This window comes from Lepisosteus oculatus, chromosome 12, assembly GCF_040954835.1.
Source record: "Lepisosteus oculatus isolate fLepOcu1 chromosome 12, fLepOcu1.hap2, whole genome shotgun sequence".
Lineage (NCBI taxonomy): Eukaryota > Metazoa > Chordata > Actinopteri > Semionotiformes > Lepisosteidae > Lepisosteus > Lepisosteus oculatus.
In genome coordinates this window covers 39,720,933-39,747,877 of record NC_090707.1, presented here as the reverse complement: position 1 = coordinate 39,747,877, position 26,945 = coordinate 39,720,933, and the positions used below count along the sequence as shown (strand labels likewise).

Genomic DNA, 26,945 nt, shown 5'->3' with positions numbered 1-26,945 from the left:
CTCTCTCACTCTCACAGACATGCTCAGTTTGTGTTGAGCAGCTGTTAATTTAGAAACACCAATCAACGCTGAACACCATGAATTTGGATACATTTTGAGCTGGCCAGCTATCTGTGTGGAGTTTGCATGTTCTTCTCCATGTGCAGGTTTGCTCCAAGTGTCCAGAGTCAGCTTGGGTAAGAGGGGTGCCAGTCTGTGTGTCCCCAATCGCCCATACTGGCATGTACTGTGGCACTGGCCCCTGGGCTGGCCTCAGCCTGTTCCAGAGCCTGCTGAGGTCAGAGCCAGAGCAAAGGGCTGGCTCTCGCGGGGCACCAGGCCTGACTCACCGGCCTCAGACAGCAGAAGGACACAGGTACCAGCGCAGGGGAGGCACCTGCTGAAACAGCCATCTATCCCGGCGCAGGAGAAGATTCACAGCTCAACTCTCCCAGCAGTCTCTGGAGCTCTGCAGAGGGGGGGATACCCACTGCAACAGACAACCCAGCCAAATAATTACAGACCAGTATGTCTGCCTTCTGTGGCATATAAAGTAATGGAAACAATAATCAGAAGACAACCAGGGGATCATCAGTATTAAAAAGAACATCCTAGTCAATGTGGATTTTAAAAAGACAGATCTCTTTAACTACCGTGTACCTTGATCAGCAGGAAACAGAGCGAGCGCCACTGGGCATTCAGATCTTCAGAAGGCTACTGACAATGTTGCTGCCAACAGATGTACTGTCAGGTGTGTCCGGTCGTGACCACGAGGAGGACCTTCCTCTGTCGGAGTGTTGTTAAATGGGACATGATTAGAAATGCGATCAACGCAGATACGGAGGCGGCCAGCTTCTCTAACATTTTAGCGCTCACGGGACTCGAGGGTGACTAATTACTGTGGAAGCAGGCAGGAAAGGTGTCTGCAGGGAGATGTTTGATGCCGCTGGCAGTCATACTTATATGGTAATAAACTTATCCCGCACATACCTCTCTAATTAAACACTTAGCGCTGCCTCCGAGCCCCGGGAGCAGCACCCTCAAGCCACGCCCCCATGCCGCTCCGCCACTGGCCGGTCCGGCCCAGATTGGCCTGCTCCGATTGGGCGGGGGGCGTGGCTGGGAGCCTGGCCCCGCCCCGCAGCCGCGCCCTGCCCGGTCCCAGCCAGTCTGCGCGGAAGCAGCCGCTCAGGCCGAGAGGAGACAAGCGCTCGCTGCTACTGCGCGTTTCCACCGAGCTGCACGACAACTGCTTTCTCGCCGCCGAGCTGGGACAGCGGGACGGGGAGCCGACCGAGTTCAGAAGGGTTTCAGACGATTCTCTGTTCGTCGTTGGCCCAGGTAAAGTGCCCTCTGTCAGCCTCAGCCGGACCAGGAACTTCGTGCTCTTGCGCTTCGTCACCGGCGGCTGAGCGGGCGTGGGGCGCTGCCGTGCTCGGGCTCCTACAGGAAGTGCGCCGGGAGGGAGCCGGGGTCCAACTCGTACGGGTCGCGCACGCCGGGTTAGTGGAGTCCTGCGGCTGCTGGGCTTGGGGGTGTTTCCGGGGTCGCGGTGGGTCTGTTTCCCGGGCTGCCGGCTGCTCCGACGGTCTCCGGGGCGGGAGGGACGGAGAGACACGGGCCCCCGAGCTGTCAGGGTCAGGACCGGGTCACTCGGGCCGGGAGCGGGCTTGTCTGGTCTCTTTCTGCTCACGCCCTGCAGAAACGCGCGTGTTTTAGGACCTGCACCCTCACCGCCAGCTCAGGTGAAACAGCGACACGCCGCCGCAGTGCGGCTCCAGTCCGGGTTTTCCTGGCGCCCGGGCTGAGCGGGTGACACTCGTGCCGTGGGGTGTGGAGACCTGGGAGCAGCAGCCGCACCCTCACCTCTCCGGGATGATCTCATCCACCGAGGAAGTGGCGCTGGCCACGGCGCGAGCCGCGACTGGGAGGGCTGGTGGGCGAGCTCGCGGCCGGTCCACGGCACGCCGTGGCGGTTCCCAGCCCGGTCTGATTCGGGTCCGGGGTCCTGCCTCCGAAGGAAATTTCTTATCGCGAGCCCGGGAGGCTCATTTCCGGCCGGTCTCGCCTGAGCCTAATCTTTCCACGGGCGTGGGGGGGAATCGCGTGGAACAATTAGGGGGACGGGTCGACCGGGACCGGCGGTGTCTGGAGTCTGAGGTCGGGGTCAGGGGTTCAGATACAACCGTTTTGTCACAGAATATTTATGGGTCCTGGTTTCACCCTGTGCTGGGTGCTGGAGACATCCTGCGGTTCTTGGCACTGTAGTGTTTGGACTGGGCCTCCCCAGAACTGCCCTGCCTGACGTCTCTGCGTGGTCTCGGGCTGTGGGAGTCTGTTAGTGTACCTGGCCTCTGGCAACGATGTCACTTCCTCCCTGTGCTCTGAGTGTGATGTCACTTCCTGTCTCTGTGCTGGAGCTCTCAGGCACCTGGGCGGATGTGGACACGCGTCCGACAACAGGAAGTTGAGGTGCGATGCTGCACCAAGCAGCCAAAAGTGTTCTGTCTCACCAGGCTTGCAGACGGCCCAGGGGGGAGAGAGGGGTTTGGGTTGAGGGGGTTTGGGGAGACATTGAGGGGGGCAGTGAGGGTGAGAGGGACAGTGAGGGGTTTGGGGTGAGGAGGGGTGTTTATAGCGAGGGTGTTGTCAGGCTCGGGTGAGGGTCACTGTGGGGGTGAATCTGTTCTGCGGAGCAGTGGCAGGAGAGGGGTTGCAGGTTTTCTCACCAGTGTCTCTGTGACTGAGGCGCATGTGCACAGTGCCCCTGGTGGCGCCCCCTGCGGGTCAAGGAGGGGGTTACAGTAGGTGAGCACGGTCTCATCTGTGCTGGGCAGATGGGCTCCCAGACACCTGGAGTCCATCTCGGCTTTTCTCAGCAGCTGAGAGCTCCTGAGTCCGTTCTGGTGGAGCAGAAAAGCAGCCGTTTCTGTTCCTGAACCGCGGTTCCTTCAGGTGCCTGTTCGAGGGCCTGCGGCGGGTGGTAAAACCCGGGGTGGATCTGGATCTGGCTGCAGGGACACTGCAGTCACGTCCTGTGAAACTGTGGCTGAGCAGCGCTGGCGGTGCCACCAGACAGCCAGGTGACCTGGGTCTACCGATCCAAGGGAGGAGAAGAGCCGGCAGCGGGCGGAGGAGTGTGGCTCTTCCGTACCCCAGTAGCGGTCCTGCTGTGCGACGCTCGGGGCCAAGCCCCGGGTGTGTGTGCGTGCTCTGCTGTGTGTGGAATTGGGCAGCTGTGTCGCAGTCTTGGTTGTGGCCTGTGTGTGCTGGAGGGGAGGTATTCGTGGTGGCTCTGACCCTGGCGCTGGGCAGTCTGAGGCAGGGGGGGTGCCCTTAGCACAGAGCTCTCGTGTCTCTCCTCGTACACTGGCCTGCCTGCCGCCGTCTCTCTGTCCTGGAGACCCGGTCAGTGTCCGGAACGGGACAGAGGACAAGAGCGCAGGTGCAGTTCTGCCCTGGACTGTGTGGGTGTGGCCGATAACGAGATTGCAGGAGCTGCTGGCTCCCTGTGCTGACTTGTCCTCGAGCTCGGCAGACATTCCTGCTCTGTGCACTCCGTCAGGAATGAGCTGCTCTTCTCGTTGCCTGGGGACCCGCTGACTGCTCACTTCCTGTTGGGAAGTTTTCCCTGTATCCTTATCTGTATCCCTTATCTCCCTGTGTGGCTGTGGGCTATCGAGGGGCGGAGACGCTGGTGGCCAGCAGTCCTGATGATTTGTCTGCTGAGCAGGGTACTGGCAGTGTCAGCGGTTCTGCTGCAGGACAGCCCAGTGGCAGCAATTATGTACCTCTTAGTTCACTGGCTGACTGGTCAGCAGAAGCTCTTCCTGGAGTGTCCAATGGGGGGCGCTCACAGGCTGTATCCTTCCTCCAGTGCTGCTGCTGCTGTCTCAGTGTCCTCTGAATGAATGCAAATGAGGCTCCAGCCACATAGTGTGAGGGCCGGTGTTTTAATGGTGTTGAGCAGCTGCTTGCTCAGCAGTGGGCCCAGTGGGGTGTGTTGTCAGCCTGGGCTGTGCCCTGTGATCCCAGAACCGGTGCTCGATCAGCAGCAGCCTGTGCCTGTGTGAAGAAGAGAGCTCTGAGGGTGTATCCGCCTGTGAGCAAGGGAGTGTGTCACACAGCAGAGAGAATGAGCCAGGTCTGCTGTGACTTTCAGCTGCAGGGCTCACGGTCTGGCCTGATGCTGGTCTCTGCCTGTGCTGACAGCAGCTGCATTTCTGGAATTCTCTCCTTATCCATTAGCGAGTGGAATGGTAGGAATGTGTCCCAGAGGACAGGGGAAACAGAAGGCAGCCCGGGTCGGTGCAGAAGGGCCTGGATTGGATCAGGGCCTCTCTGCTGCCCTGCGGTGTGGGTACTGTTCTCAGGGTGGAGGTGTGATGAGCACTGTGTTCAGGGTAGAGGTGTGTACTTTGGGGAGCACTGAGTTTAGGGTAGGGGTGTGTGTACTTTGGGGAGTGCTGTGTTCAGGGTGGGCGTGGGAAGCACTGACTTCTTCAGCTGTGGGGTCACAGGGGTCATGGGAAACTGGAAAGGGAGAAGAGCTCTCATCTCCAGACTCGGTGAGCTCTGTTGCAGTGACCAGTGAGTAAGTACTGCTAATCAACAACATAAATCCTGTTAGTTATTTCCATCCATATCTGAAAAAAACATCCGAGACTGGCTCTCTGCTCCTTAGGCTGTGGCAGGAGATTGCATACTGGGCACAGGGTGTGGTCCTGCAGTCCTCCAGTTTGTGTCTCTCTCCCAGTGGGGGAGGCAGTGCTGGTCAGTGTGTGTTGTTTGTGTGCGTGTGTCCCAGTGGGAGAGGCAGTGCTGGTCAGTGTGTGTGTGTTTGTGTGCGTGTGTCCCAGTGGGAGAGGCAGTGCTGGTCAGTGTGTGTGTGTTTGTGTGTGTGTGTCCCAGTGGGGGAGGCAGTGCTGTGTGTGTTGTGCTGTGTGGTGGGTGTTGCTGTAGCTGGTTGCTGTCAGTGAGCTTCAGGACCAGCTGGCTGAGGGCTCTTCTCTGGGCTCAGCTCTGGCTCAGCAGGGTCTTGTGATGCTGGGAGCTCTGCTCACTGGTTCTCAGGGGTGACCAGTATTTTCTTGCAGTCTTCTGTATGTTGGTCAGCAGTGGGTATCTGCCTATTCAGCCCAGGATTTGTTTCTGTCTCTATCCTTATTCTGGTAGAGCAACTGCCCTGTCCTTATCTGCAGGAATCAGAGTAGTTAATAGGCAGAGCAGCAATTTATCCCTCCACACGCACATGCACAGACATGCGCAAAGACACGCACACACCCTTTCCTGTTGTTCAGCACTCCTGACAGACGGCGGGGGGAGGGAAAAAGGCTGAATCTTTGTATTTAGCAACAGTGTGACCTGGTGTGGTCTTTGTACAGATTAGATCTCTCTCTTCTTGCCTCTGGGTTTATTGGTCTCTCTTTCCTGAGCCTATAAAATTCTTTAAGTTCATCCTGAGCCTGTTTCTTTCAGATTTTTTAAATTCAAGCAGGTTTATTGGCATGACTGATGAATTTCAGTGTTGCCAAAGCAGATACAATTAACACAACATCTACAGATGTTGACAATACAAACACATCTCGGGACACTTACATACAACATATAGAACATTACACACTATATTATTATTATTGAGAGACAGACTCACTGTTCCTCAGGCTGGGACAGGAGATCACACACTGTATTATTTTTATTGAGAGACAGGCTCACTGTCTGTTCCTAAGGCTGGGACAGGAGATCACACACTGTATTATTATTATTGAGAGACAGGCTCACTGTCTGTTCCTCAGGCTGGGACAGGAGATCACACACTGTACATGGAGGATGTTGTTTTCAGAACTCTGTGCACAAGGCTTGTATGAGTTGTCACAGTGTAATCCTGGTCTCTGAGTGGACCAGACTCTTCACTGCTGTATAGGGCAATGGGTTGGATTACACTTTCAAATATTTGCAGCCAGATTTTTATGGGGGGGTTGATATTGTAGAGCCTCCCTCTATTGGCGTAGAAAGCCCTGGGTGCCTTCACTGCCAGGTCGAAACTCCCAGATGAATCGATTGTCAGTTGGAGTTGTGTGTTGTTTCCCTGAGACCTCACTTTCTTGTCCATGGGACTGGTCTTGTCCAGATGGGCTGGCAGTGCCCGGGTCTGACAGTACTGCTCCAGCAGTGCCAGGCTCTGTTCTGTGGGCAACAGCAGGACCAGGTCATCGGTAGAGCAGGAACTTGATCTGTGTCATGTAGTGTGAGTCCAGGAGCTGCAGACTGTTCCAGCATTCCTGCTAGCTCACTGGTGGAGATATTGAACAGTGTAGGGCTCAGACTTCAGCCCTGACTCACCCCACCACCCGGAGTGAAACATTCAGTAATATTGTTTCTGATTTTCAGTGCACACATGTTCTCTGAGTTTGTTTATTCAAAGACGTTGCAGACTTGACCTCCTACATCTCTTTGAAGAAGTGTAGATCAGTCATTTGTGCCAAATTGAATTAAATGTTTTTTTGGAATCAGTAAAGCAGGAAAATAATGTTGTTGATTTCCTGGCGGGGTGTGAGTGTGCTGGGCTATGTGGCGGTCTGGTAGGAAGCCAGGCAGACTCTTTTTCAGACTTTGTGCTCGGTAAGGAGGGCCAGTGATGCAGCCGAATACTGGTCACACAGATACCCCTGTAGTTCTCAAGGTCAGCTCTGTCCCTGCTCTGTGATCGGGGAGTCTAATGGTTGTCTTGTATTGCCATTTTGAATGTTTTCAGTTTTTCATACATGTTGTTTTGGTTGAAATCATGTTCAACATAGGTTTTTTTCACTGATGTATTTTGGATAGCTGATTCTTCTGGTTTTGATTTATTTATTTTTTCCTTTTTCCCAGAAATAGTTTTGATTTATTGACTCCTTGATTTCCGAGAGTTATGTTTGTGTGTTTTTTTACTTCAGGGTTTGTTTGTAGCTATTTACCAGCCTGCAGTATGTGAGGTGCAGTTCTGTTGATTTTCCTGTGTTTCTGCAGTCTGTGTCAAACCATTCTTTTGTTTTTTGGGTGTGTTTTGTATTTTCAATTTTGATTTTAAGTCTAGTTTGGCGAATATGAAATTTAAATATTCTAAAGCCAAACTTATGCCTGATTTGTTGGTTTAACATGATGTTTTTATTCATGTAATTATTCATGTCTGAATTTCCCGGTGGTTTAGTGCTGTTTGGTATTCATCCAGACTGTTTGTAGTCTGTTTACGTGGTTCAGGTCATATACCTGTGTCCGTGTCCCTCTCTCTCTCCTCGGCCCTGAGCCTGTCTCTCTGTCTCCCTGTCTCTCTCAGGTGTAGGAAGTCACAATGAGTGGTGCAGACAGGTTCCTCTATGTTGATCGGAACCTGATCAACAACCCGCTGGCGCAGGCGGACTGGGCCGCCAAGAAGCTGGTGTGGGTGCCGTCCGAGAGGCATGGGTTCGAGGCGGGCAGCGTCAAGGAGGAGCATGGCGAGGAGGCGGTGGTGGAGCTGGCTGAGAGTGGTAAGAAAGTGCGAGTCAGCAAGGACGACATCCAGAAGATGAACCCGCCCAAGTTCAGCAAGGTGGAAGACATGGCTGAGCTGACCTGCCTGAACGAGGCGTCTGTGCTGCACAACCTGAAGGAGAGATACTACTCCGGCCTCATCTACGTGAGTAAAGACTTCTAGTACCAACACTGGTGGAGGAGAGAGGCAGCTCCGGACTGCTCCATGCAGAACAGGACTGTCCACTCTTGTCCAGGGTTAACATACAGACCACATTCATCCTCAGGCATGTAAACTGTTTTTACTGCTCCTGTACTGACAGGCTAAGCAGTGTATCTGTTAGGATTCCTGCGTGCAGAGGCATGCTGTGTGAGGGAGACGGGTAGAGGCCAGTGTGAGAGTGAGACTGGCAGGCAGCAGGACAGACCGTTTCCCCAGCTCTCTCTCCTTGAGGAATAAACAGGAAGCAAGATGGAAACAATAAACTGACCCTCTGGCACTGGGGGGGGGTCGGTGTAAAACATCTGGCCCTGCTTTTCAACATCTGCATGAGCGCTGTGACGTGGGGCCCAGCTCGGCGCTTGTGCAACAGAGAGCACGCGTGACAGATTGCGAAATGGGCTGGGTGGAGAGGGGCACTCTGGGAAGAAAATAGTGCTTTGAGACTGGTGCTGTTCCCCAGAAAGGGACAGTGTACTGGGGACACTGGGAAAGAGACTGTTGTGGTGGAGTGGTCCCTGTCTAACATCCCACCCCCTCTTGCTGTGTTCAGAGTTTGCCATCTTTAATCACAAAACAGTTTTCAGAAGCCATGCTGGGGTGACGGAGCCCTTCCTGCTTATACAGTACAAGTATATTAACCCCTCTCTCTCTCTCAGTGCAGTGTCAGTGTACAGTAGTGTGCAGGAGGAGTGTGTGTATTAACCCCTCTCTCTCACTGCAGTGTCAGTGTACAGTAGTGTGCAGGAGGAGTGTGTGTATTAACCCCTCTCTCTCTCAGTGCAGTGTCAGTGTACAGTAGTGTGCAGGAGGAGTGTATGTATTAACCCCTCTCTCTCTCAGTGCAGTGTCAGTGTACAGTAGTGTGCAGGAGGAGTGTATGTATTAACCCCTCTCTCTCAGTGCAGTGTCAGTGTACAGTAGTGTGCAGGAGGAGTGTGTGTATTAACCCCTCTCTCTCTCAGTGCAGTGTCAGTGTACAGTAGTGTGCAGGAGGAGTGTGTGTATTAACCCCTCTCTCTCTCAGTGCAGTGTCAGTGTACAGTAGTGTGCAGGAGGAGTGTGTGTATTAACCCCTCTCTCTCTCAGTGCAGTGTCAGTGTACAGTGGTGTGCAGGAGGGGTGTGTGTATTAACCCCTCTCTCTCTCAGTGCAGTGTCAGTGTACAGTAGTGTGCAGGAGGAGTGTGTGTATTAACCCCTCTCTCTCTCAGTGCAGTGTCAGTGTACAGTAGTGTGCAGGAGGAGTGTGTGTATTAACCCCTCTCTCTCAGTGCAGTGTCAGTGTACAGTGGTGTGCAGGAGGAGTGTGTGTATTAACCCCTCTCTCTCCATCTCCAGACGTATTCAGGGCTGTTCTGCGTGGTCATTAACCCCTATAAGAACCTGCCCATCTACTCGGAGGAGATAGTGGACATGTACAAGGGCAAGAAGCGGCACGAGATGCCCCCTCACATCTATGCCATCACAGACACAGCCTACCGGAGCATGATGCAGGGTAAGACCTCTTCACCTGCCCCTCTCCACTGCAGTCCTGCTGGGTGCCTTGTTAGCGCACATCCCTGCAGCCAATGGCCAGGGGGCCCAGTCACTGGGATCTGGATGTGTACTTTCTGTCCGTGGTATCCGGACTTCCTGTCTCAGGCTGCAAATAATCCAAACAAAAACTAAAACAATGGAGTGCAGAGACTGGGGAATAAACTGACACTGCGCAGTTCGTGTGCGCTGTATGACACACTGACCGGCAGTGTGCTGAGACACTGTGCACTGATAGTGGATTGTCTCCCTGTGTAGTGCAATTCACATGCTGGCCAAGCAGCACAGTGATAACCTCTCTCTCTTCTCTCCTTCAGACCGTGAGGATCAGTCCATCTTGTGCACGTGAGTCACTGTTTGTCTGGAGCTCCGACACGGCGTCTCCCCGCCGTGTGAGTGTGGGGTGGGGTGCCGTGTTCCTGTTGAAACCCTGATCCTCTCTCTGCCTTAGCGGGGAGTCCGGCGCTGGAAAGACAGAAAACACCAAGAAGGTCATTCAGTATCTCGCTCATGTGGCCTCGTCTCACAAGACCAAGAAGGACCAGGTACTTGTCCGTCTCCCCCCGTCCCTCTGCACAGCCCTGAGCGCCCCCCCCGTCCCTCTGCACAGCCCTGAGCGCCCCCCCCGTCCCTCTGCACAGCCCTGAGCGCCCCCCCCGTCCCTCTGCACAGCCCTGAGCGCCCCCCCCGTCCCTCTGCGCGGTCAGGTGCGCTCGGCCTCCGGGCTGGAGGAAGTCCTCCTGTGTTCTGACCCAGACAGCAGCTGCTCAGTTACTGCTCTGCCAGGCCCTGACCAGCCTGGTGCACAAGTTGGGACAGGGTCTGGCAGCCTGTTCAGTCACAGCGTGAGTCTGCACAGCCTCCTGACACGAGTGAATTGGTTAGTTTTAAACATAGCCCAGCCTCTGACCATGTTCACTGTGTCCATGCACCCTGGTCAGCTCCTCCTCTGCTCTGCCCCCTGCTGGAAGAGTCTGTCCTTGCAGTGGGTGTTGATCAGTGCTGATGTCCTTCCTGTACAGTGGAGAGTGTTCAGAAATACTGGCCCTGGGAGCAGGGCTGGCCAGGCCAGGGCAGCTTGTTCAGGGCTCCAGAGAGACTGGACAGCCCCCTGGTCTGGTCAGCCCTGCGGTTTCGGGGCCGTTGGCAGTGCTGGTCACTAACGGCGTGGTGCTGTGTTCTCTCCCTGTCTACAGCAGACGGCCGTGCTGTCACATGTGAGTCCCTCCCTCAGTGCCCGGTGCCTGCCGGGCACTGCCCATGCGTGTCTGTGGCTGCTGCTCTCTGCCTCTCTCCCTCCGTCTCTGTCCTGGTGTTGTGCGCCGCGCTGCGCTGCTTGCGGGAACGCTGCCCCCTGGTGGGGGGCCTGGCCCACAGCGCTGTAGTCTTCAGGTCCCCTGCGGGCAGGACCCAGGCCCAGCAGGAGTCTGTAAAGAGCCCCAGCGTGTCAGAGGTCAAGGGTCGCCCAGGGGGCCTGTCCTGCTCGCAGCAGTGAGTCGGGGTGAAAGGGGGGACCCCCCCTCTTTGCCGAGTCTCTGCCCCGCCTCAGCACCTCTGTCCACCTGCCTGCCCGTCCAGGAGCGCCCCTGAGCCTCTTGGGATGTGCTGTCCGTCCCAGGACGCGTCTGTCTCGGCGAGCTGCCCGTGGGGTGTCGGCTCCGAGTGGGCGTGTCCGAGCGAGAGCCGGCAGGAATCCCGTCTCTTTGCAGCGCGTGTGCCTCTGTGCTTGGGGTCTGTCACTGCGTCCCTGTGGCTCTGGGTGAAAGGTTAAGGGTGAAAGGGTAGAGCACGATAACGGGGCTGGTGTGGGCACTAACATCACCGAGGTGAGTTCCTGGAGGGGCCGATACAAGACTGCATCCTGCTCTCCGTCTCTTTCCAGTTTAAGAACTCTGTTGTCCAGCGTTGGGGAGTCAGTGCTCAGTGTCCAGCGTCTGTCAGTGTTCAGAGCGCTTGTCAATGTGAGCTGTTGGTGACTGTCAACGTGAGGTTCAGTGTTTCTCTCTGTCCTCCAGGGGGAGCTGGAGAAGCAGCTGCTGCAGGCCAACCCGATCCTGGAGGCCTTCGGCAATGCCAAGACGGTCAAGAATGACAACTCCTCTCGCTTCGTAAGGCTCCCTCCTCCCTGTCCTTGACCGCCGCTCGTCCGTGTGAGCCGGAGCAGTCAGGGCTCACTCTCCTGTCCGTCTGTCTCTGCAGGGGAAATTCATCCGGATCAACTTCGATGTCAACGGCTACATTGTGGGAGCCAACATCGAGACCTGTATCCTTTCGCTGGGGGGCAGGGGGCGGGGGGGGGCGGTCCTGCGGTGCAGCCGGTGGATTCTTGACTCCGTGCCTCTCAGACCTGCTGGAGAAATCCAGGGCGATCCGGCAGGCGAAGGAGGAGAGGACCTTCCACTTGTTCTACTACATGCTGACCGGAGCAGGAGACAAGCTGCGCTGTGAGTTCGCGCTCTGTCTGTCTGTCCTGCGCGCTCGGGCTCAGCCGCTGCGCACAGCTCTGATCTCTCTCTCCCTGTAGCCGAGCTGTGTCTGGAGAGCTACAACAGCTACCGCTTCCTGTCGAATGGCAACGTCACCATCCCAGGACAGCAGGACAGGGAGCTGTTTATGGAGACCATGGAGTCCATGAAGATCATGGGAATCCCAGAGGATGAGCAGATCGGTGAGTTTGAGCAGATTTCTGTCCGCCTGTATGTCTATTTCTCTGAGCTCTGCCTCTGGGCTGTCTGAGCTCTGTCTCTCTGGCCTCTTGAGGGTGCTGTCTGTCTGACCTCTGTGTGTCTCTCTCTCTCAGGGCTCTTGAAGGTCGTGTCTGCAGTTCTCCAGCTAGGCAACATGAATTTCAAGAAGGAGAGGAACTCTGACCAGGCCTCGATGCCCGATGACACCGGTACGTCTTGCTTTACTCGGTGGGCAGTGGGAGTGGGCAGTAGGGGGTGTGTAGGAGCAGACGGGCGAGCGCTGTCAGAGCTGTGCAGGGAGCGATGAGTCACCCGCAGGGCGTGTCCCCTGTCCCCAGCGGCCCAGAAGGTGTGCCACCTCATGGGCATGAACGTGACGGACTTCACTCGCGCCATCCTGACGCCACGCATCAAGGTGGGCCGCGACTACGTGCAGAAGGCGCAGACGAAGGAGCAGGCGGACTTCGCCGTGGAGGCGCTGGCCAAGGCCACGTACGAGCGCATGTTCCGCTGGCTCGTCATGCGCATCAACAAGGCGCTGGACAAGACCAAGCGGCAGGGGGCCTCCTTCATCGGCATCCTGGACATCGCCGGCTTTGAGATCTTCGAGGTGAGGAGGGGCACTGCGGCCGGCCTCCGGGGGGCAGGGTGCGACCGCGTGTGTTGACCCCAGCCCTTACCCTCACTCTCCCCCCTCTCTCTCCCCAGCTGAACTCCTTTGAGCAGCTGTGCATCAACTACACCAATGAGAAGCTGCAGCAGCTCTTCAACCACACCATGTTCATCCTGGAGCAGGAGGAGTACCAGCGCGAGGGCATCGAGTGGAACTTCATCGACTTCGGCCTGGACCTGCAGCCCTGCATCGAGCTCATCGAGAAGCCGGTCAGTGTGCCTGTTGGTCAGCGATTGCCAGGCCGGTCGGTCAGTCTGAGCCCCAGCCCTGCACTGACCTCTTCGCCAGGCCGGCCGGTCAGTCAGTCTGAGCCCCAGCCATGTTCACAGACCCAATAGAAATGATGGAGCTCAGCCCAGGTCAGCAGAGCGGAGCTCTTGTCTCTTGGGCCTGAGTTCACAGGGCAGGTGAGCACTGGACTGGACACCCAAAGCTTTGAAAGCACCCCAGCTCAATGTTGGTACCCCTGTCTCTGCAGGCCAGTCCCCCTGGTATCCTGGCGCTGCTGGATGAGGAATGCTGGTTTCCTAAGGCCACTGACCGCTCCTTCGTGGAGAAGGTGGTGCAGGAACAGGGTTCACACTCCAAATTCCACAAGCCTAAGAAACTGAAGGACGAGGCCGACTTCTGTATCATCCACTACGCTGGCAAGGTACAGTCTGTGTGAATGACCACTACGCTACACTGACCACTGCACTGGACAGGTATCATGTGTGAATGACCACTACGCTACACTGACCACTGCACTGGACAGGTATCATGTGTGAATATAGGGAACACACTGACCACTATAGTATGTGCACATGTAGTTAAGGTGCTGGCCAGGCACAGTTCAACTCCCCCTATACAGTGGAGCTCCTCTGTCTCTCAGGTGGACTATAAGGCAGACGAGTGGCTGATGAAGAATATGGACCCTCTCAATGACAACGTGGCAACGCTGCTCAACCAGTCATCTGACAAGTTTGTCTCGGAGCTCTGGAAAGACGGTGAGCAGAGAGGGAGCAATGCAGCAGTGGGGGTGTGGCCTGGGAGCGGGTCGTTGCCACGGGGGGTGTGGCCTGGGAGCGGGTCGTTGCCACGGGGGGTGTGGCCTGGGAGCGGGTCGTTGCCACGGGGGGTGTGGTCTGTTTTAGTTAATACTTTTTCTGCCCGTTATCTGTACAACATAGGTTTCTGTCCATTTTTGTTTTAATCTTCTAATGTTTCTCTAACTCCATCTCTGTATCATTCTGCATTTTTCCTGTGTTTTGTTGTGGTTTCTCTGTTCCTCCTCTCCTCCTCTCTCTCAGAGGTACAGAGCTGTCAGAGAGCCTATTTCTATCAGCGTTTTCCTATCCTCCACCTCCAGCCAGGTGATCTTCTCTGCCTTTTTTTCTTTTCCTTGCCCTCCCCTCCAGTCCAGGCCAGAGAGAACGAGCTGGTTTGTCCTCACCAACAGCATTTAGACGTTTCCCTTCTCCATCTGTCTGGCAGTGACAGTTTCTGCCCTGTACAGCAGTTAATTGCTCTTTTCCTGCTCTGAATTCCTCCAGGTTCTGTGTTTTACTGATGGTCCTTCTGCAGATTCTCTGTTCCACTGAATACCCTCTCTCCTCCCTCTCTCCTTTCTCTTTATTGTGGTTATAGGGGAGGCTGCCCCCTGGTGTTGGTGAAGGGGTACCACAGTGTGGGGTATAAACTGCATGGTGTGTCAGTGCTGTGATCATTGTGTTTGCTGACGTACACACTCACACACTCACTGCACCAGTGTGAGCCCCATCCGGCCTGACACCCCCTGACTGAAGGGGATCCACTCCGCATCCTCCTTCTGCTTAGTCAGGGGGTGTCTGGGGTTGCCAGGGCTCAGCTCAGGCGGTGTCATATTCTGCTCTCATTGTGTTTTTGTCTTGCAGTGTGAACCTGCTGTCTCACTCCCTTGCTTCTTACCACTATCTCACCCCCTTGCTCGATCTCCGTCTCCTCTGTGTTGCACACTTGTCTGCGGCCTCCCAGTCTCCAGTGTAGATTTGTGGGGTGCATCTGACAGCCTCCCCATGTAGCAGACTCTCACCCAGAGGGGGACAGGACGTGGGGCTGAGAGAGAGAAACGGGGGGACAGGATGTCGGGAGGCGTGGGGCTGATAGAGAGAGACGGGGGGACGGGACGTCAGGAGGGGTGGGGCTGAGAGGGGGGGTAACAGGACGTAGGGAGGGGTGGGGCTGATAGAGAGAGAGGGGGGGACAGGATGTTGGGAGGGGTGGGGCTGGGGGGGGACAGGATGTCGGGAGGAGTGGGGCTGAGAGAGAGAGGGGGACAGGATGTCGGGAGGCGTGGGGCTGAGAGAGAGAGGGGGACAGGATGTCAGGAGGCGTGGGGCTGAGAGAGAGAGAGAGGGGGACAGGACGTCGGGAGGAGTGGGGCTGAGAGAGAAATGGGGGCAGATGGCACAGGGGTGGTGGGGAAAAGGTCACAGACTGCCCGCTGTGAGGCAGTAGGAGAGACGGTGTAGGAGGCCGTAGAGCTGGGTCTGTCTCACACTCGATTCTCTGCCCTCATCAGCACGGTCCAGGAGGATAAACTGTCTGCTGCCTCTCCCCTCACTCCCTCACAGTGGACCGCATCGTGGGTCTGGACAAGGTGGCGGGCATGTCCGACGCCATGCCCGGGGCCTTCAAGACGAGGAAGGGCATGTTCCGCACGGTGGGGCAGCTGTACAAGGAGCAGCTGGCCAAGCTGATGGCCACTCTGAGGAACACCAACCCCAACTTTGTCCGCTGCATCATCCCCAACCACGAGAAGAAGGTACTGGCGCTGCGCCGTCTCTGGGGCCCAGGAGGCAGACCGGACCGCCGGGCCGGGGACACGGCACGAGCAGGAGCAAGCCCACTCACCCCGTCTCCCTGTTCGCAGGCTGGGAAGCTCGATGCCCACCTGGTTCTGGACCAGCTGCGCTGTAACGGGGTTCTGGAGGGGATCCGAATCTGCAGACAGGGCTTTCCCAACCGCATCGTCTTCCAGGAGTTCAGGCAGAGGTGCCGTCCCCCCGTCGGCTCTGCCAGTGTGACTGAGCCCGCGTGCTGCAGGAGTGCAGACGGGTGTCCGGGTGTCTGTCTGTCTCCTCTCCGGGAGCTCCGTCTCTGTGTGCAGTAAGGGGGTAACGAATCTGTCTCTCGGTTCCAGGTACGAGATCCTCACGCCCAACGCCATCCCCAAGGGCTTCATGGACGGAAAGCAGGCTTGCGTGCTCATGGTGAGAGGCTGAGCTAATCTTGCTTAACGTCTCCCCCTGTGAGCCTGGACCCCATGTGGCGGTTGACTCCACCCACCAGCTGCTAAAGCCCCTCCCCCATGTACCTACAGGCCCCTCCCCTTCCCCTGCCCCTCCCCCTCTGACAGGACTGTGCGGTTACGGGCTGTTGTCTTGCCCTTCCCCGCAGATCAAGGCTCTGGAGCTGGACCCAAACCTGTACCGGATTGGGCAGAGTAAGGTGTTTTTCCGGGCTGGAGTGCTGGCTCACCTGGAGGAGGAGCGGGACATGAAGATCACTGATGTCATCATCAGCTTCCAGGCCTGGTGTCGCGGATATGTGGCGCGCAAGTAAGACAGCCGCGGGGTCACACCAGCGCTGGCCGCTGGCCGCTGTCCATGGTCACGCCGGTGCTGACCGCGGTGTTGCCCTCCCCTCTCCCAGGGCGTTTGCGCGGAGGCAGCAGCAGCTGACGGCCATGAAGGTGATCCAGAGGAACTGCGCCGCCTACCTGAAGCTGCGGAACTGGCAGTGGTGGAGACTGTTCACCAAGGTGAGGCCCGGAGCCACTGCCCCGTCTCGAACCCTGGCAGCGGCCCGGCTGTGCTGACGCCCGTGTGTGTCGCAGGTGAAGCCGCTGCTGCAGGTGAGCCGACAGGAGGAGGAGATGCAGGCGAAGGACGAGGAGCTGCTCAAGACGCGTGAGCGCCAGCAGCAGGCCGAGCTGCAGCTCAAGGAGCTGGAGACCAAGCAGCACCAGGTGGGTCTGTGTGCTGGCCTGCCCCTCGGGGGCGAGAGACGGAGAGCCCCTGTGCCCCTCCTGCCCCCTGTTCTAACCCCGCTCCCGGTCTGCGCAGCTGCAAGCGGAGAAGCTGCAGCTGCAGGAGCAGCTGCAGGCGGAGACGGAGCTCTGCGCGGAGGCTGAGGAGATGCGCGCGCGGCTGGCGGCCAAGAAGCAGGAGCTGGAGGACATCCTGCACGACCTGGAGGCGCGCGTGGAGGAGGAGGAGGAGCGTGCCACACACCTGCAGAGTGAGAAGAAGAAGATGCAGCAGAACATCTCAGTGAGTCCCGCCCGTCCACGCACCGGCCGGCCGGCGCCCGGTCCGCCCCCCCTCTGCTAACGGGGCGCCCCCTGTCTGCAGGACCTGGAGCAGCAGCTGGACGAGGAGGAGGCAGCCAGGCAGAAGCTGCAGCTGGAGAAGGTCACCATGGAGGCCAAGCTGAAGAAGGTGGAGGAGGACGTCATGGTGCTGGAGGACCAGAACACCAAGCTGAGCAAGGTGTGTGTGTGTGTGCGTGTGTGTGTGTGCGCATCTGACGGTGGGGGGGGCTGTGGTGTGTGTGTGTGTGTGTGCGCGTGTCTGATGGTGGGGCTGTGTGTGTGTGTGTGTGTGTGTGTGTGTGTGCGCACACGTGTCTGACGGTGGGGGGGGGCTGTGGTGTGTGCGTGTGTGCGCGTGTCTGATGGTGGGGCTGTGGTGTGTGCGTGTGTGCGCGTGTCTGATGGTGGGGCTGTGGTGTGTGCGTGTGTGCGCGTGTCTGATGGTGGGGCTGTGGTGTGTGCGTCTGATGGCGGGGTGTGTCTCTGCAGGAGAAGAAGCTGATGGAGGACAGGATCGCCGAGTTCACTACCAACCTGGCGGAGGAGGAGGAGAAGTCCAAGAGCCTGCAGAAGCTGAAGAACAAACACGAAGCCATGATCACTGACCTGGAGGGTAGGAGACGCCGCTCGGGCCGGGGGGCGTACTCGCGGGGCTCGGCATGCTGTGACGCCCCGTCTCTTTGCAGACCGCCTGCGGAGGGAGGAGAAGCTGAGGCAGGAGCTGGAGAAGAACCGCAGGAAGCTGGAGGGCGACTCGACGGAGCTGCACGACCAGATCGCCGAGCTGCAGGCCCAGATCGCCGAGCTGCGCGCCCAGCTGGCCAAGAAGGAGGAGGAGCTGCAGGCGGCCCTGGCCAGGTGACTGCTCCGCCTGCCGCGGTCCGCGGGGCGTGTCTGTGCCGCTGTCGGCGCCTGCAGCCTCAAACCTCCCTCTCCCCCGCCCCAGGATCGAGGAGGAGGCGGCCCAGAAGAACCAGGCCCAGAAGATGATCCGCGAGCTGGAGGCCCAGATCTTGGAGCTGCAGGAGGACCTGGAGCTGGAGAGGGCGGCGCGCGGCAAGGCGGAGAAGCAGAAGAGGGACCTGGGGGAGGAGCTGGAGGCCCTGAAGACCGAGCTGGAGGACACGCTGGACTCCACAGCAGCGCAGCAGGAGCTGAGGTGACCACGTCGCGCCGCACTGTCTGTGCCGTAGCTCGGCCCCGTCTTCTCCGGCACTGACTCGAGCTGTCCCTCTGCAGGGCTAAGCGTGAGACGGAGGTGACCCAGCTGAAGAAGACTCTGGATGAGGAGGCGAAGATCCACGAGCAGCAGGTCCAGGAGATGCGGCAGAAACACGCGCAGGCCTTCGAAGAGCTGAACGAGCAGCTGGAGCAGGCCAAGAGGGTAACGCGACACGCCCTGCAGCCCGCACTCGGGACGCCTGGCAGGCCCGGTGGCTGACGGCTCTCTCCCTCCCCCGCAGAACAAGGCCTCTGTGGAGAAGGCCAAGCAGGCGCTGGAGAGCGAGAAGAACGAGCTGGCCATCGAGGTGCAGACACTGCTGCAGGGCAAAGGTGACTCCGAGCAGCGCAGGAAGAAAGCGGAGAATCAGCTGCAGGAGCTGCACATCAAGCACAGCGAGGGCGAGAGGCACAGGGCCGAGCTGAGCGACAGAGTCACCAAGCTGCAGGTATATAATCAGGGACACTTTGCCGAGCTGAGGGACAGAGTCGCCAAGCTGCAGGTATATAATCAGGGACACTTTGCCGAGCTGAGGGACAGAGTCGCCAAGCTGCAGGTATATAATCGGGGACACTTTTCCGAGCTGAGGGACAGAGTCGCCAAGCTGCAGGTATATAATCGGGGACACTTTTCCGAGCTGAGGGACAGTCGCCAAGCTGCGGGTATATAATCAGGGACACTTTGCTGAGCTGAGGGACAGAGTCGCCAAGCTGCAGGTATATAATCGGGGACACTTTGCCGAGCTGAGGGACAGTCGCCAAGCTGCGGGTATATAATCAGGGACACTTTGCTGAGCTGAGGGACAGAGTCGCCAAGCTGCAGGTATATAATCAGGGACACTTTGCCGAGCTGAGGGACAGTCGCCAAGCTGCGGGTATATAATCAGGGACACTTTGCTGAGCTGAGGGACAGAGTCGCCAAGCTGCAGGTATATAATCAGGGACACTTTGCCGAGCTGAGGGACAGAGTCGCCAAGCTGCAGGTATATAATCAGGGACACTTTGCCGATCTGAGCGACAGGGCTCGATTCCTGTGCTCTAACCCTGCTCTTCCTTTCCCTCTCCGTCTCAGTCTGAGCTGGACAATGCAAACAGGCTCCTGGCCGACGTGGAGGGTAAATCCATTAAAGCGGTGAAGGACTGCTCTGCTGTGGAGTCCCAGCTGCAGGACGTCCAGGTGAGGATCGGTCCCGCTCACCGGCTGCTCTGCAGGGGGCGCTGTGTGGCAGCATGTGTGACGCACACTGTCCCCACAGGAGCTGCTCCAGGAGGAGACGAGGCAGAAGCTGGGCTTCTCCGCTCGGCTCAAGCAGCTGGAGGAGGAGCAGAACAGCCTGAAGGAGCAGCTGGAGGAGGAGGAGGAGGCCAAGAGGAACGTGGAGAAACAGGTCGCCTCGCTGCAGTCTCAGGTACACTCTCACCCTGCCGGCTCGCACACTCTTCCTCGTCGCTCGGTGCTGTGTTCGTGCTGATCCATGTCCCTCTTCTGCCTCAGGTGGTGGAGATGAAGAAAAAGGTGGAGGAGGGCGCGGGCTCCCTGGAGGCGGCGGAGGAGAGCCGGCGGCGCGTGCAGAAGGAGCTGGAGGCCATGACTGTGCGGCTGGAGGAGAAGAGCTCCGCCTACGACAAGCTGGACAAGACCAAGACCCGGCTGCAGCAGGAGCTGGACGACCTGCTGGTGGACCAGGACCACCTGCGCCAGATCGTGTCCAACCTGGAGAAGAAGCAGAGGAAGTTTGACCAGGTAGAGAGAGCAGCACAGCGACACTTGACACAGACTCGGGTGTCCTGACGCACCTGGAGAGGCAGGAGACAGTGCAGCGACACACTTACAGACACTCGGGTGTCCTGACGCACCTGGAGAAGCAGGAGACAGTGCAGCGACACACTTACAGACACTCGGGTGTCCTGACGCACCTGGAGAGGCAGGAGACAGTGCAGCGACACACTTACAGACACTCGGGTGTCCTGACGCACCTGGAGAGGCAGGAGACAGTGCAGCGACACACTTACAGACACTCGGGTGTCCTGACGCACCTGGAGAAGCAGGAGACAGTGCAGCGACACACTTACAGACACTCGGGTGTCCTGACGCACCTGGAGAGGCAGGAGACAGTGCAGCGACACACTTACAGACACTCGGGTGTCCTGACGCACCTGGAGAGGCAGGAGACAGTGCAGCGACACACTTACAGACACTCGGGTGTCCTGACGCACCTGGAGAGGCAGGAGACAGTGCAGCGACACACTTACAGACACTCGGGTGTCCTGACGCACCTGGAGAGGCAGGAGACAGTGCAGCGACACACTTACAGACACTCGGGTGTCCTGACGCACCTGGAGAGGCAGGAGACAGTGCAGCGACACACTTACAGACACTCGGGTGTCCTGACGCACCTGGAGAGGCAGGAGACAGTGCAGCGACACACTTACAGACACTCGGGTGTCCTGACGCACCTGGAGAGGCAGGAGACAGTGCAGCGACACACTTACAGACACTCGGGTGTCCTGACGCACCTGGAGAGGCAGGAGACAGTGCAGCGACACACTTACAGACACTCGGGTGTCCTGACGCACCTGGAGAGGCAGGAGACAGTGCAGCGACACACTTACAGACACTCGGGTGTCCTGACGCACCTGGAGTTGACACACCAGCTGTGACCTGTGTGGGGTCCGGGTTGTGCAGGGCCTGGCCTCTGGCCTGTGATCTGTGATGTGAAGGTTCGAGTTGCGCAGTATTGACGGTCTCGCTCTCTCCAGATGCTGGCAGAGGAGAAGTCAATCTCGGCACGCTACGCAGAGGAACGGGACCGGGCTGAGGCAGAGGCTCGCGAGAAGGAGACCCGGGCCCTGGCTCTGACCCGGGAGCTGGAGAGCCTGACGGACCAGCGGGACGAGGTGGACCGCGCCAACAAGCAGCTGCGCGCGGAGATGGAGGACCTGGTGTCATCGAAGGACGATGTCGGGAAGAGTGTGAGTGTCTGTCGAGTGACGGTGTCGCGCCGGGTTCTGCGATGGTGTCGCGCCGGGTCTCGGGTCTCACGACGGGTCTTGCCGGGTCTCGGGTCTCACGACGGGTCTTGCCGGGTCTCTCCAGGTGCACGAGCTGGAGAAGTCCAAGCGAGCGATGGAGCAGCAGCTGGAGGAGATGAAGACTCAGCTGGAAGAGCTGGAGGATGAGCTCCAGGCCACTGAGGATGCCAAGCTGAGGCTGGAGGTCAACATGCAGGCGCTGAAGGCCCAGTACGAGCGGGACCTGCAGGGCAAGGACGAGCAGAGCGAGGAGAAGAAACGCCAGCTGGTCAAGCAGGTCTGGACTGTCCGCTCTGTCCCCCCTGTGGCTGTCTCTGGACTGTCCACTGTCCGCTCTGTCCCCCCTGTGGCGCTCTCTGGACTGTCCACTGTCCGCTCTGTCCCCCCTGTGGCTCTCTCTGGACTGTCCACTGTCCGCTCTGTCCCCCCTGTGGCGCTCTCTGGACTGTCCACTGTCCGCTCTGTCCCCCCTGTGGCTCTCTCTGGACTGTCCACTGTCCGCTCTGTCCCCCCCGTGGCTGTCTCTGGACTGTCCACTGTCCGCTCTGTCCCCCCTGTGGCTCTCTCTGGACAGTCCACTGTCCGCTCTGTCCCCCCCGTGGCTGTCTCTGGACTGTCCACTGTCCGCTCTGTCCCCCCTGTGGCTCTCTCTGGACAGTCCACTGTCCGCTCTGTCCCCCCTGTGGTGCTCTCTGGACGGTCCACTGTCCGCTCTGTCCCCCCTGTGGTGCTCTCTGGACGGTCCACTGTCCGCTCTGTCCCCCCTGTGGTGCTCTCTGGACGGTCCACTGTCCACTCTTTCTCTTGTGACCTGTGGTCCTCTCTGGACTGTCCATTGTGTGCTCTGTCCCTCCTGTGGCCAGTGGCCAGTGGCCCTCTCTGGACCCAGCACTGTGGGGTGTCCTGACCTTTCTGACCTTTGACCTCGGCGGGCAGGTGCGCGAGATGGAGATGGAGCTGGAGGACGAGCGGAAGCAGCGCTCGGTCGCCATGGCGGCGAAGAAGAAGCTGGAGCTGGACCTGAAGGAGCTGGAGTCTCAGATCGACATGGCCAACAAGAACCGCGAGGAGGCGCTGAAGCAACTGCGCAAACTGCAGGTGAGCGACGCAGGCTGGGCCTTGTTCCCCACCCCCACCCCCCTCTGCGTAGAGCCCTTCCTCCAGCCCTGCCCTGACTGGAGGAGCTATTCCAGCAGTGTCTGGAGAGAAGCCAGGGTATCGGCTTCAACAACATGGCTGGGCAGCTCGTATGGATCTGTGTGGCGTGGGAGTGGGGGTGCTAAGCAATGTTTTCTCTAACCCTAACCCCAGGCCCAGATGAAGGACTTGCTGCGAGAGATGGAGGAGACGCGTCTGTCCCGGGACGAGACGCTGGCCCAGGCCAAGGAGAATGAGAAGAAGCTGAAGAGCATGGAGGCCGAGATGATGCAGCTGCAGGAGGTCAGTCTCTGGGGCGGGGAGTGACCGGCTGTCCCCCTGTGTCTCTGGGGCGGGGAGTAACCGGCTGTCCCCCTGTCTGTACAGGAACTGGCCGCAGCAGAGAGAGCGAAGCGTCAGGCCCAGCAGGAAAGAGACGAGCTGCAGGATGAGATCAATAATGGAGCCAACAAATCGTGAGAATCAAAGTTTATTGACCCCTCTCTCTCTCAGTGCAGTGTCAGTGTACAGTAGTGTGCAGGAGGAGTGTGTGTATTAACCCCTCTCTCTCTCAGTGCAGTGTCAGTGTACAGTAGTGTGCAGGAGGAGTGTGTGTATTAACCCCTCTCTCTCTCAGTGCAGTGTCAGTGTACAGTAGTGTGCAGGAGCAGTGTGTGTATTAACCCCTCTCTCTCTCTCAGTGCAGTGTCAGTGTACAGTAGTGTGCAGGAGGAGTGTGTGTATTAACCCCTCTCTCTCTCAGTGCAGTGTCAGTGTACAGTAGTGTGCAGGAGGAGTGTGTGTATTAACCCCTCTCTCTCAGTGCAGTGTCAGTGTACAGTAGTGTGCAGGAGGAGTGTGTGTATTAACCCCTCTCTCTCTCAGTGCAGTGTCAGTGTACAGTAGTGTGCAGGAGGAGTGTGTGTATTAACCCCTCTCTCTCAGTGCAGTGTCAGTGTACAGTAGTGTGCAGGAGGAGAGTGTGTATTAACCCCTCTCTCTCTCAGTGCAGTGTCAGTGTACAGTAGTGTGCAGGAGGAGTGTGTGTATTAACCCCTCTCTCTCAGTGCAGTGTCAGTGTACAGTAGTGTGCAGGAGGAGTGTGTGTATTAACCCCTCTCTCTCTCTCAGTGCAGTGTCAGTGTACAGTAGTGCGCAGGAGGAGTGTGTGTATTAACCCCTCTCTCTCAGTGCAGTGTCAGTGTACAGTAGTGTGCAGGAGGAGTGTGTGTATTAACCCCTCTCTCTCTCAGTGCAGTGTCAGTGTACAGTAGTGTGCAGGAGGAGTGTGTGTATTAACCCCTCTCTCTCTCAGTGCAGTGTCAGTGTACAGTAGTGTGCAGGAGGAATGTATTAACCCCTCTCTCTCTCAGGGGTCTGGCTCTGGAGGAGAAGCGCAGGCTGGAGGCTCGTATCGCCCAGCTGGAGGAGGAGCTGGAGGAGGAGCAGTGCAACACTGAGCTGGTGAATGACAGGCTGAAGAGAGCCACCCTGCAGGTGAGATCTCTGCACCGGGCAGCAGTGGCGCCGGCCCTGCGGTCAGCACTCGGACGCTGCAGCCAGACTGCCTGCCTCTTCCTCCTCCTCTTCCTCAGGCGGACCAGGTGACAGCAGAGCTGACGGCAGAGCGCAGTAACATGCAGCGCCTGGAGGGGGCGCGCTCCCAGCTGGACCGCCAGAACAAGGAGCTGAAGATGAAGCTGCAGGAGCTGGAGGGCACAGTGAAGTCCAAGTACAAGGCCACCATCACTGCCATGGAGGCCAAGATCACACAGCTGGAGGAGCAGCTGGACATCGAGACCAGGTACTGGGGGCGTGGGAGCGCTGCAGGGGCTCACTGGGAGTGCTGGGAGCACTGGGACACTCTCTCACGCAGCTGTCTCTGCAGGGAGAGGCAGCAGGCCTCTAAGCTGGTGCGGCGCTCGGAGAAGAAGCTGAAGGAGGTCATCCTGCAGGTGGATGATGAGAGACGCAGCTCCGAGCAGTACAAGGACCAGGTACCCTTCCAGAATGGTCCGCTAGCTGGGTCACTGCCGTCTTCCCCCAGCTGGGGATGCTGGAGTCGGTGACCTCTGTGTTTCTCTCTCTCCGCAGGCGGACAAGGCCACCAGCAGGATGAAGCAGCTGAAGAGGCAGCTGGAGGAGTCAGAGGAGGAGGTGCAGAGAGCGAACGCCGCCCGCAGGAAACTGCAGAGGGAGCTGGAGGACATGACGGAGAGTGCAGATACCATGAACCGCGAGGTCAGCGCACTGAGGAACAAGCTGAGGTACGAGAGCATGGGGCGCTGGGGCGCTGGGGTAAGAACACAGTGCTCTGGGGCCCAACAGCACTAATGGTTTGGTGGTCGAACTGCGCCTGTCTGGACCCTTTGGAGCAGGTCGAGTGGTGTCCATTGTGTCCACTGGGATCGGGAGAGCTGATGGGGTGTCGACTGCTCTCTCCGCAGGCGTGGAGATCTGCCCTTCAACATCCGCCGCATCGTGTCCCGCGGCGGAGTGGAGAGTGATGAGGAGTCAGAGGTCAAGGCCGAGACCCCTGACCCCAAGCCAGAGTGATTGTCCAGCCAACAGCACCATCCAGTGGCCGGAGGACTGCCTCTGCACCTCCTGCCATTTGGAGATGCACACATTCCGGACACACACTTGTACATTCCAGACAATCTCACACACTGGACACTCATACACACTTGCTAGTATGTTCCAGACAATCTTGCACACTTGACACATACGTTTGTTTTAAAGAAAAAACACACTGGACAATCACGCCCACACACTGGATACACTCATTCTAAACAAAAACACACACTGGACAATGGTGTGCACACACTGGACACTCGCACACACACACTCGTACGTTCCAGACAATCTCGCACACTCGCTCACACTCGCTCACACTCGCTCACACTCGCTCACACTCGCTCACACTCTGCTGCGCTGCTGTCTCTCCGGTCGGCTGGTGGAGGACCCGGGTTCTGCTTGGCTCTGAGCCGAGGAGCCTGTCCTACCTGTGTATTAGAGCTGACCGTTTCCTGTCTCACGCAATAATGCTGAAAATTTAAGGGGACCAAATAATTATAAAAAATTAAAGAGGACAAACTCTTTTTTCTTTGTGAAGGTTTTGTAATGAGCAGGTAATCCGGTTGAGCTTGTCTGCTCTGGAGGCGGGGCACCTGTACTGAACTGCGCAGACGCCTCTCCCTGCGCCGGACAGGCTTTCTTCTTCGGGGGTGTTTCGGGGGGCTCTGGGGTCTGAGGGGCACGCGCTGCACTCTGCTGGGGTGTGGGGGCGCCCGCTGGTGAGATTGGGGCATCACTCCACGCCAGCTGCCCTCCCAGCTCATCTCGAACCCGAGTCTGGGGCAGCGCCTGCAGTGGGGGGAGGGCAGCGCCAGCTCTTGTCAGGTGGACGGCTGGGAAGGGGTGCAGCTGCGCCCCAGTTTTACTGTCTTGCATTTAAACTGTATCTTTATTTTTTATCTGTTTTGCCATTAAAATCCTATAATAAAACAATAAATGAATCAGTAATGCTGGTCTGCTCCTTCATTCACACCTGTGTGTCTGATGTCTGGAGTCCAGGGTGTCTGTGGAATGGACACAGTGGGCCTCAGGGTGTGGGGGTGTCTGTGGAATGGACTGCAGACCATTCTTGCAATTAATGGTACAATGAATTGGTTAGCACCGTAATGCAGAATGTGGGTTTCATACAAGTTTAAAAGCATCATGAAGGATCAAACGAGCTTCAGAAATTAATATTTAATACCTTCGCAGTTCTCACGCCGGCTCACTCGATAGGACCCCTGGGGCGATGCATTTACTCCAACCCCTGAAACCCTTCTTCTGGTTTATGTTCAAGTCCGCTGAATATTTAAAGGCAAGGTAAAATCTCCGTGAGGTTGTCCCCCCTACAGACGTCACAAACGATGAAACCCACCTCATTCGTTAGTGCTGCGTTTGTGCCGCTTTCGTTCCCGAGATCCAGCGCCTTGTTTATCCGGTGATCACGTGGCCATGTACGGTGACTGACCTCCAGTGACCCCGTCTGCCGAGTCCAGTTAAAGTTTAGCTCGTTTCCTTAACATTTTAAAGACCATCCATATCCATAAACATCTGAGCCTCCTTAGATGTGAATAATACTAAGACATGACGCATGCCCAGTTAACAATCTATGACACAAACCTGTGGTTGTAATGTATGTAAAATCACCGTGATTGTAAGATCTATGGTTTTTATTTTCGAAGGCACGTTTTCCTATCGCAACATATGGACTCCATGGGGGCGGGCATTTTGTGTTGTACTAGCGGTAATTTGGAAACTGGTGTCTCTTCACCAATGAAAGGAGTACACAAGCAATACATTTTCGAGAACGGTTAAAAATGAAAAGAAAACACCTAACCCAATGAACTAACAAAGTAACTCCTCCCTAATTGTAAGACTGTTTATCCGTGTAAAGGCTGCAAAGTCTGGGGTCAACTGATCAAAAGATCACAACTGAAAGATCTGGTGGTCGTGACTTTGCTGTTTCACGTCACATAGTGACGTCACAGCCAGGAAAAGAAGGCGCTATATGGAAATATATTGAAACATCCACCCCACCCGAGCAGACAGACTCGGAAAACAAATTGCCCCCATTGTTTTC

At 57.4% G+C, this 26,945-nt stretch overlaps 1 protein-coding gene across 3 annotated transcripts; it reads left to right on the top strand.

The window, feature by feature from the left end:
* Positions 1–1,230: 1,230 nt before the first annotated feature.
* On the top strand, positions 1,231–25,834 carry myh9a (myosin, heavy chain 9a, non-muscle). 3 transcript variants are annotated; one of them, XM_069197197.1, is made up of 41 exons: positions 1,231–1,320; positions 7,295–7,636; positions 9,031–9,187; positions 9,543–9,570; positions 9,677–9,770; positions 10,425–10,442; positions 11,241–11,333; positions 11,425–11,488; positions 11,571–11,669; positions 11,750–11,893; positions 12,026–12,121; positions 12,251–12,522; positions 12,621–12,794; positions 13,064–13,237; positions 13,457–13,571; positions 15,177–15,367; positions 15,476–15,597; positions 15,746–15,815; positions 16,003–16,163; positions 16,258–16,366; positions 16,442–16,573; positions 16,671–16,877; positions 16,959–17,096; positions 17,408–17,531; positions 17,605–17,776; positions 17,865–18,077; positions 18,158–18,302; positions 18,382–18,588; positions 19,212–19,316; positions 19,396–19,548; positions 19,635–19,883; positions 20,900–21,112; positions 21,237–21,449; positions 22,109–22,270; positions 22,484–22,612; positions 22,697–22,785; positions 23,683–23,806; positions 23,905–24,113; positions 24,198–24,306; positions 24,404–24,576; positions 24,757–25,834. In XM_069197197.1, the coding sequence occupies exons 2-41, from the start codon at positions 7,310–7,312 to the stop codon at positions 24,863–24,865; spliced, it is 5,883 nt and encodes a 1,960-aa protein (XP_069053298.1). In that variant the 5' UTR covers positions 1,231–1,320; positions 7,295–7,309; the 3' UTR covers positions 24,866–25,834. The 3 variants fall into 3 exon arrangements, with proteins under 3 accessions (XP_069053298.1, XP_069053297.1, XP_069053299.1); XM_069197196.1 differs by having other exon boundaries at positions 10,422–10,442; XM_069197198.1 differs by lacking the exon at positions 10,425–10,442.
* Positions 25,835–26,945: the final 1,111 nt, after the last annotated feature.